We start from the raw sequence: 10,216 nt of genomic DNA, 5'->3' as shown, positions 1-10,216 counted from the left end.
TCCCAAAAGTACTTATAAAACGATTTTCCTATTAAAAACACACATAAAAATGCCAGACTTTCATCTTTCTGTGGGGCTGTTTTCCAGCAAATGCTTTACTTGCGACCACCTTCTGCAGGCTCATCCTTCCATGCAGACCTAGCTCGAGATGTGCCAGGTGAGGGACTGCTTCACACGGGCACCTCGAACGCATCCAGCCCCAGCAAAGGCGGCTCCCCCGGCTTCTCCTTCCCTCGGGGGATGAATGTTTGGCTGCTGACTGGCTCACCCAAGACCTGTGCCAAGTCAGCCGCTCAACATCACGACTCACAACAGGCACTGCCACGAGTTACAGAGGTGACACCGCAGCCTGGCAGAAGGGCAGTGACACTGATCCCCCTCTCAGCCCCATTTATCCCTAAAAACCCAGGACAGGCAGGTGAGGAGGCACCCAACTGCTTTCAGTATGAGGGACTGAAAGGGGTTTGTACAGAAACCCCACCAGCCACCATCACGTTTCCCCCTGCCCCCTTCTCCCCTCCCACAGTCCGGCTTTTCCCAGCTCCATCTTACAGGCTTCAGTGGCTTTGGAAAGCAGCCAGATGGATTTATCCAAACCTCAGCAGGTTCACCATAAAGGAGCTGAACATTTCTGCCAAATGTGCTGCCAGAGGAGAAGGCCTTGGAGCTCAGCAGTCAGGGCTTTCATCTCTGTTAAAGCCCAGCACCTCCAAAGAGTTGTTAAGAATGGAATGAGAACTTCCCGGCCTGATTCTGTGAAGTCTTCGCTTCCCCCTCCCAATGTTTCCCCAACGGAGAACGGAATGTGGACAGGGAAAGGGGGATTTCTGGGAACAGGCCTAAACTATTTGCATTATCAGACATGAAGAGAATGAAAAAAATAACACAGATAGTTTATTGTCAAACTGAATCAAAGCATGAGAAAAAAAAAAATTACAAGGTTACACTGTAAAGAAATTTGGTTTTCATCACAAAAGCTCATTAAAATCAAAGAAAACAACCCATTGTCAAGCCAGCAACTCCCCCAACAACCTTTCAAGCTTTCGAGTGCAACACTTATTTGAAAGACTGGGAATTCAGAGGTGGTGACATCACGTTTGTAGGGACAAAAGGATCACCCCTCATTATCTGGAGGGACAGAGGTTCTCCCAGGGGGTGACACATCTCTGGCTGAGCGGTGACTCCTGTGTTTGCCTTTGAGCAGCAGCAGCAGCCTTGTCCTTGCTGGAGTTCACCCTGAGGTGATGAGGCTGACAGTGCCAGCTGTGCTGTGCTCCTGGCTCCATTCTCCTGCCATTTCCATCCCATCAGGTGTGTCCACGTCATTAAGTCAAAAGGTGGGTGCCAAACTGAGCAACACCGGTTCGGGGAGAGCAGTGGGAGGCAGCAGGAGGGGACACGGACACAGCCACCACCTCCCAAACTGTTTGATCTCATTTTAGCCACGACCAAACCTCACCTTTTGACATTGGGGTGCACTGCAGAGGCACTTACCTACCCTAAGCAACCCAACCTTCAGACACACACTGATCCCTGTGCGTGCCGTGCCTCGGAAATGCCCCTTCCACCACGGACACCCCGTTCCCAGCACAGCTCCTTCCCAGCAAAACTCCTGGGAGCTTTCCAAGGCTGAGTCTGCCAATCTGTCCAAACCAATGGGTTACCCACAGATCATTTCTCCTCCAGCAGCTCCAGCAGAACCAGAGGAGTCCAGCAGAACTTCGCCTGGGCTCCTGCCAGCGTGGCTGGGCTGCTGGGGAGTCTGGGTGGTGAAGGTCGCTTGCCAGGAAAACTGCTGGAGGCTGCATCCCACCTGGAACAGCCTTATCCCATCCTGCAGGCGATTTCAGAGCAGCTGGCTTTCCTTTTGAGTCAAAAGACAACAGAAACGGGGGGGGGGGGGGGGAAACCATTGGAAAGCCTATAGGTGTACAGACTATTGTGTATTCAGTCCTGCAGACACTCAGTTTCTGTCAGGACAGAACAACAGGATCTTTCTCACCACTATAAATGAGCTGTTTTATGAATTTTGAAACACTTGTTTTACCAAGTGAAGAAAAAAAAAAAAAAAAAAAAAAAAGAAAGGAATCTTTATTCTAAGCAGCAGTTAAGGAGATTGGTAAAATTAAAAACGAAACCAAAACCAAACCAAACCAAACCTAAAAAAAAAATCTAAAAAGTCAAGAACCTGACCCACCAGTACAAAGTAAAGGCAGTCCAGGTCATTCCAAATGATCATAGGACTAACTAAAAAATATTTTTAATTGCATCTAATGTGCTGCCTTGATCCAGCTGCTTATTCCAACAGGCCTGAGGTTTTCTGCTCATAAAGCATCAATAATATGTGCCTCTTCCTAGAAAGGAAGGCTCTAAGTCTTACTGTGTCCGATAAAAAGTCCCAAAATAGATTTTTCCAACCAAATAAAGTGTTTTATTCAGATATTCATGTAGATATGGCAGTGATGTTAAGAACAGCTATTCAAGTAGCTGAAGTAAGCCCTTCAAAAGAAGTCACACAGCTTTGAGACTTGAACAAATTATTGTATGATCTCATCCAAGAGATCTAAATAGCTGGAACATCTGCAAGAGTCGCCACCGATTTATTTAGCAGAGTTCATCAGTAGTTCATCAGCTCTGTTTGCACAAGCAGGTGCCAGGGCAGCCACTGAGGAGTCCTACACATGACTGAGAACGAGGAGAGGGGGAGGAGAGTGGGACAGAGATGAGTGATTTTATCCTCTAACATGGATGTGCATTAGCAGGAGTGAAGTCCCTGCTGAATTAGGGCAGTGCCTATTACTGAAGGAGAAGTGCAGAAATGCTTTTTCCCAGAGAAGTATTACATGCACAAGTAACTATATTGTTAAAATTTTTTATTTGTGACAGTAAAGAAACCATTCAATACCTGATTGACAACACTTCTCTCTCCTGCAAACACTCATGGTATCTGTAGTGTTTCTCAAGTATTGCTGGATTGTTCATTGCATCAAAGTGTAAACAGCTCCATCATAAGGAAAAAAAAAAGGAAAAAAAGAAAGAAAGAAACATTTCCATTGCTTACTCCTCTGTTAAGGAGTTCCCAATAGATCTTTAACAAGAAATAAGAGAGAGTCAGCTGGGATTTTACAACATCATGTGAAACAGAGAACTGACAGCTGGTTTTGCATAGTTAGCCCAGAGATTTTGAAGCAATTGCCCCACGCCAGTCTCACCTGCCCCTCCTCGCCCCAAAAAGGCAAAAAACATCACAGCACCTTGGAATCAGAGGCACAAACTTGTCTTTGTTTTACAAAAAGGGCTGCGCGGAACTGTGGTTTATTAGGTTGAAAACAATCTGTCCAACAGAGGATAAACGCCTTCGGAAGTCACAGAGCTACAGATTCTTTTTCTTGTTTTTGTTTTGTTTTTTTTTTTACACTGAAATTTCAAAAGCTGCAACATCAGCACACACCAGTGTCATTTAGATACTTTATTGTCCCCAACCAGTCTAATCAAAATCATGCTGTAAGAAAAGTGATTGCGTACACTTGACAACCAAAAACGTCTCCAGGTGTTGAGTTTCTTCCACGTAAAACTTCTGCTGTTTTAATAAAGATCAAAAGGGCGAAACAAAGAGACAAATTATTCTTCCAAAGCTACCTAAATGAACACAGCAATATTGTACATTTGCTACCATCTCCCCATCCCAAGCCTGCCACGCTTCCTGGGGGTGAACAAGGATTCAGCGCACAGCCCTAAGGTTACAAATGGCAATTTCAATGTTAACACTTCAGTTGGATTTCAAGGGTCTAAGGCATTCTGCCTTACAGCTTAATTTAAAAATACCTATTCAGGCAAAAAACCGTTTTTTTAACCCAACATAAAAAGGACAACAGAACTTCAGGCCAGGCAGCTTCTCTTTAGAATGACCAACTGGGAAAAGACTTTTTAACATTTCTGTAATAGCCAGAAATAGAACTGAAACCCAGGGTTTGTAACAGCCCTGGTGACCTGCATGCACTAACTGCACTTCAAAATATGCAAGAGATTTAGGAAACAAGGTTTGTTTTTTTTTTTTCCTATTTGAATTTTTTTTTAAATCTTGTATTTAAAATACAATCAAATACCCGTATTGCAAATTTTACAAACATTCCACTCGTTCTCTGACTTTATGGACAGAACTCTATTGCTTTGTTAGAATCTAGAAACTCGAAATACACAGCGTATGTATATTCACGCAAACTCAACACTTGAAGTTTCAAGTATGATGGTAGTGTCAAAATAAACAACTGTGACAGCTTGATCCCTTTGGCCAAATCTGAATACCCAGGGGGAGTCCAAACCTGATTGCAGAGCACTCTGAGTTTTATTTCCGTATGAGTTGGGTGGGTTAAAAAAAAATAGAATTGATCAGAACTTGGAGAAAAAACTCTAAAACTAGCAGAGATCAAAGCTGTGGTAAGTTTTTTGTCTTTGTATTGTCACCAAGTGTCATTTTAATGCTGTACTAAGTTACAGTAAGTTGTTTTTTTTTTTTAATTTGGGGATTTTAAGAGCCAAAATAATACAGTACAAGTGTGGTTGTACAGAACATCATGAGAACCGTTCCTTCAGAGGCTGGTGCAGAAGTTCAGTTGCCCATTCTATGTGGATTTGAAAACAATACAAGACACTTTAATAATATAATCAACATTCATTCACAGACTTAAGGCAACTGGTTCATGAAATCGCTGCTTCCAGAGATGCAAACGGGTGACATGGTTTGTCTCACGTCCAACAGGTCACAACTGTCACACGGCCCTGTCTCGTGGGTTATTCATTGTCTGATTGTTTGGTCTAATGCTAACGAGAAAAAGTCTTTGAATTTCTTCAGCCATTCCTCTCATACCTGCACGACTAACTACAACCTGAATACTTCCCTGCAAACTGCACCTGGGGCCCAGGAGCCACAGGCACAGTTGTAAATACTGCTCACAGAACAACTCTTTTTTTTTTTTTTTTTGGCAGCTTACAGTTTCATTACTCTGGAGTCAAATACAAAATTAAACCATCTTAAACTGAAAGTAAACATTAATGGACTAACCAGAATCCATACGTCCTTTTTCTGTTTGTTTTTTTTTTGTTTTTTCTCTTTATATTTTTAAACAAAGTAGGCTTTTTTTTTTTTTTAAGTCTTTAAATTCTGAACTCGACAGTTTGTCTTTTTGCTGTGGCACAGATTTATACAGTACTAAGGTGATGCCAGCTGGTTAAGAAACAAAAGGGTGATGCCTTACAGACTCACGGGTGTGACGGGACTGCCTCCAGCACCCCTGGGCCCAGCCACAGCTGGAGCACAGCTGGAGCACAGCTGGAGCACAGCTGCACTGCAGGGGGCTCAGTGTGATACTGCACCCACGACAACCCACTCGCTGCCTGTGTAGACTGGCCTGCCCTTCTCTGGTGGATTTGTTAAGCTGCTTCACCAATGTTTTTGAGACAAGGGTCACAAGCCAAGTCCATCGCAAAGGAATTTGGTTTTTTTCCCAAGTCATCAGGACTTTTTGAGAAAAAGAGAAAAGGCAAAGGGGGATTATAATTCAGAATTTAGCACGAGGCTAATTAGAAGCACCAAATAGTCCATTTAGTCTTCTCTGATGACAGCCAAACGCAGCTGCACCTTTTATGTTTGCAGATTTCTGCTGTGGACAGTAACTGGAAGGTGACACTGGAAACGGGGGGTTGAAAAAAGGTGTGCCTTGTTCTTCAAAGGCATGAAATATCTAAAAATTATTCATCCAAAAGGGTGAATGCCACTGCAGATGTTAAGTAGGCTCTCAGATTCAGAGATGACTCTAAGTCAACTCCAAAGCCAGAGGACTGATTTTAGTCTAGGCTAGTAACTTCTGCCCTTCCAGCAAGACTTGATACAGCTCCTAATCTGCACCTTACACCTTGGGGAAAAAAAAATTACAAATCAAAGGTGTGGGCAAAATACTTTCTGCATTTTCATATATCAAAGAAAAGAGAAGGCTTCACCTTAATTGAAAAAAAAAAAATCTCCTTTACAGGTCACCTTTAACTGGGTTCTCTGGTATATCAGATACCAATGGATTAATCCATGGGGGTGGGTTATGAAGCCTGCATTTTATTTATTGCCCAAGTTTGCAGCTTACAGAAAATGTCTCATAGCACAGGCACAGTGGCAAAAACAGTATAACAGCCGATGGTCAACTCCATTTGGTGAGTATACAGTAGCAGCAAGTAAAAGAAAAAAGTACTCCAAACAGCTCAATACAGATCCAGCTTACCCAGATGGGGTTGTTTTGAGAAAAGAATCTTAAACTAATAAATAGATCTCCTCGCTGTTCTCCCAAGATAATGGTTTTCCAAAAAAGAAGAGGCATGGCAGTTGTGCGTAAGCAGAGACAGCAGAACTTCATCTGTCTGGAATTAAAGGTGCTTTAGGTCTCTCAGCCACCTCATTTTCTCAACTCCATCACTCCCTAAATACTCAAACAACTGCAGATATGTTTTAAAACTGTGCCCAAAATCCTCATCAGTGAAACAACCACGTTAATGACCCCAATTCACCCCTCCCACAAACGCCTGAACCTTCTGAGCATGACAAAGTGTAACACAACTTAATGTCATTGTGGAGACAGGAACCAGCATCTTGGTTTCAACTTTTTCCTTTGTTATATATTACAGTGCTCTATAAAATTTTTTTCCTTTTTCCTTTTAAAGCATTTAGACAATACAAGACTAAAAGATGTCTGGAAATACGTCTTATACAAAAATGAATTTTTATCTTAAAATAACATTCAAAAAGGCACTTCATTCTGTAAGAAAAAATTCAGAGTCAGGTCAACTGCTCTAAGCAGGGGGGTAAAATTGTCTGCATAGTGGGAGGGGAAGAAAGGGAGAGAAATTCAACTGCTGAAATACAAGCTTCTTTTTTTGGCATGTTTTAAGAAAAGCTGATCCAGTAAAAGATGTCCATTTATGAAATTAATTAAAAGAGTCCCATTTAAAATAGCTTCTTTTTTTTTTTTTTTTTTCCTTTAAAAAAGTAGTCTGAACACATGACCTTAGGAGTCAGGCTTCTGAAGGCTTAATAGCATCACTCATGATTGTCCTTCGTGTCCAATGTAACAGGAAGATCAAGAGTAGCACTTCTGACAGGGGTGACCTCCCCAAAGCTTACATTTGAAAGAGCTGAAAGAGATGGAGACAGCCTCTAGCAACTGCAATCTAGGAGCAGGAGTCAGTCAGAGTTAAGGGCTACCTGTTGCAGAGTTTATGAAGCATACTGTAAACTTCTTCCTCTTTGCTTAGTCCTTCAAAGAAAGGAATAAGATCTAGCAGCTCTGTGTCTGTCATGTCATCAAACCAGGACTGCACAGGCACCTGAAACAAAGCAACCAACAAACACTGAGAGGGTTTCATGATGTAAAAGACACATGACTTTTGTCTGTGTAGGTGTTCTGTAATCACCATCATCATCATCATCATCAAGGCAATTAGCTACTCATTACCATTCAAGTGGAGCAGCAGGTTCAACCCCAAGCCCAACCAGGACAGCTGACCTCCAGCTGCATGTTCAGGTGACCCACATGAGCCCACACTGGGCAGCTCTCCTTGCTCTGCCTCCCCGGTATCCAGAACAGACTGGAAGGAAGACACAGCTTATGAAGCTGCACTGACACTTTATTTACATGCAAATCTTTTTTTTTTTTCCCCTCTAAGAATTATCAGAGTGAGTCACCAGGCACAGGCAGGCAGCAACAACCCCTTCTGGCATGGGGTTTGGAGGAAATGTTTACCAGCAAGGGCAGAACAGTGCTCAGGTTAAAATGTTACATCTAGAGAGTGGGTTCAGAAAACAACACATGTAATAACCCTTCTTAAATATGTGGGCTGGATCTGGGGAAGGTGTTCTGTGTTATCTTCATTATGGGAATACACTGAGGTCTTTCCAAGACTATCTTGGATCTTGTTACAAGCTCTGGTTTCTGCAGAGACTCGAGTATCACTCAGCCAGCAGCATTTTTCTATACATGATTAAACCACTCTGACAAGGCCCTTAATTTTATCTCCCAAACTTCTACAGCTCATTATTTCCTTGGCACTGATTTCCGAGATACCAAGTGATGATCTTGGATCAGGTTTTTAATTTTAACCATGAACGTAAATTAGAGCTACAGGTCCTGGTTATTATAAATGGCAGCTTTAAACCACGTGTGGCACCAACCAGAAAAATGTTTTCACCACATCACTTAGGGCATCACAATATTAGGATCTGAACTTGAAAGCTGACTGCTGGAAGATAAATAGCTCATCTTACAAAAAAAAAGTGATTCTGGAGACCATGCAAAGCAGTGTTCTTAATAAAAGATTTCCTACACTGATTTTAACAGTCCACAAGGAAAACAGCCTAAAAACACTGAAGAAAACAGTGCACAGCCTGGTTGTCTAAAAGTCAGTAGATCTGAGGAGTTCCAGTTCCTGCCCTGGCAGCTAAAGCAGATGTGAGCAGCTGCACTGGCTGCAGCCATGGATGGAGCACCCCAGACCTCTCCATCAGAGCTTCTGGAGCCGATACAAACACACTGAAAATGCACATTGCCCTCATTATTCTCCCCTACAGAACTGCTGCCTGCCCTTTACCCTTATTCCTAAACCTTGATGAACTAATTGACTAACAGTTCTAATTATGGAGTTAAGACAAAAATAACTGAGGGAGGAGCACAACAACACAACAGGGTTTGTATTTTTTTTTCTTTTCCTTACCCACAAATGCAGATCTCAGGAGCAACCAGTAAAGCATTAATTATCTTGCCTAATAAAATATTATTCACACAATGAAAAAAGATGGGAGTACCTAAAGAAATTCAAGCCAAACCATTCTTTCTGTAACCACCACTCCAAAGAACAAAATCCCTGCTGCAGGGCAGCTTTGATTCTTAGAGCTAGGTTGGTTTTTCAGGTTCCACACCACTTGGGTATTTCTCAAAACTGCTGGACCTCAAGCCAACAGCTAAAGCTCAGAGCACACGAGCAGTCATGGCTGTGACACGCTGTCAAGATCAGTTTACCCACACCCTTCACCATTTGGCAGTGAGCCCCAGAACCTACCTGCAGCCTAAGAAAACACAGAATCTGACACCAGCCAGTGCTCTGCAAAGTCTATTTTCTGAATCACAGAATCTGGGCAAGGGCCAGAGAGATGAAGTTACACTCGAGTTACTTCGAATACTTACTGCATTTTCAGGATGGAAGATGTAAGATGCAGGAGAATTATCTACTATAATAACTTTACTCAGCTCACGGCCCAGTCGACTCAGATCCTTCACGTAATTTCCTCGGTGGAAAACACAGGATTCTCTAAAGAGCCTTGCCCTGAACACACCCCAGCGATCCAGTAAGTCGGCTACTGGGTCTGCATACTTAAAAATAGAAGTCAGAAGCAGCAAGTTAGCAACGTGCACATAAGGCTAATTCACAGAGCCAAAGAAGGGACACGAAATAATTTCAGATAAAATTCCCTTTTTCTCCATTTTCTTCCCTGCTCCTTGTTAATTAACTCACTCGCCTGCAAACCTGAAGTGATTAATAAAGAGATAAAGCAAAAGGAGGACAATTATCTTTCTAGAGAAGGCTAACTCGCACTCTAAATATTTTCTGTGATTTATTGATCAGGTTTTATTCTCAGGGCCAACTTAGAGTTACCCTGAGAGTTTTCTAGAGGTTGATGGATCCAGAGATCTCACCTACCATTACCATAAAACCAGCCAATGCTAATAGAAAATCAATATGAAGCATTTCCCCAGCTGATTTGTTTCCATGTGCCTCTGAAGATAAACTGCAGTGAACACATCTGAGCCTGATGTGCCTCCGCCAAATGATGCCCTCAGAGTAACTGGGTCAGCAAGACTCTCAAGATTACCAAATTGCATAATTGGGCCATAAAAGATGTTATTAGGAAAAATACCCATGAACAATACCAAGGAAATTCCCATTTTATACATAAGATGATACTTTTAGTGAGGCACAGCTTGGAATCCAACAATTTATATAAACTGACCAAGAAAAAGTATCCAAATAAACTCGAACGTGAATAACCACATACTTGAAGATGGTAGTTATATCTTATTGCTGCACAACAGGAGTTACCATTTTCCTGTATTTTAAACCAAGAAAAAAACCTGATGTTGAAGCCAATCATCTTTTGGTTATGAAATAAGGCACCTAATTT

General features: G+C 42.3%; 1 protein-coding gene across 8 annotated transcripts in view; it reads right to left on the bottom strand.

Moving 5' to 3' along the window:
- Positions 1-2,856: 2,856 nt before the first annotated feature.
- CTDSPL (CTD small phosphatase like) overlaps positions 2,857-10,216 on the bottom strand; it is an 80,805-nt gene continuing 73,445 nt past the window's right edge. For all 8 annotated transcript variants that reach the window (XM_069006307.1, XM_069006310.1, XM_069006312.1 and 5 more), the window contains 2 exons: positions 9,222-9,407; positions 2,857-7,368 (listed from right to left, as the gene is read on the bottom strand). In XM_069006307.1, coding sequence (XP_068862408.1) covers positions 7,243-7,368; positions 9,222-9,407 — 312 coding nt within the window. In that variant the 3' untranslated portion in view covers positions 2,857-7,242. The remainder of the gene's footprint in view (positions 7,369-9,221; positions 9,408-10,216) is intronic.

Source organism: Aphelocoma coerulescens, chromosome 2 (assembly GCF_041296385.1).
Source record: "Aphelocoma coerulescens isolate FSJ_1873_10779 chromosome 2, UR_Acoe_1.0, whole genome shotgun sequence".
In the NCBI taxonomy this organism is placed as follows: domain Eukaryota; kingdom Metazoa; phylum Chordata; class Aves; order Passeriformes; family Corvidae; genus Aphelocoma; species Aphelocoma coerulescens.
The sequence above is the reverse complement of the archived record's forward strand: the minus strand, read 5'-3'. Positions and strand labels throughout refer to the sequence as shown.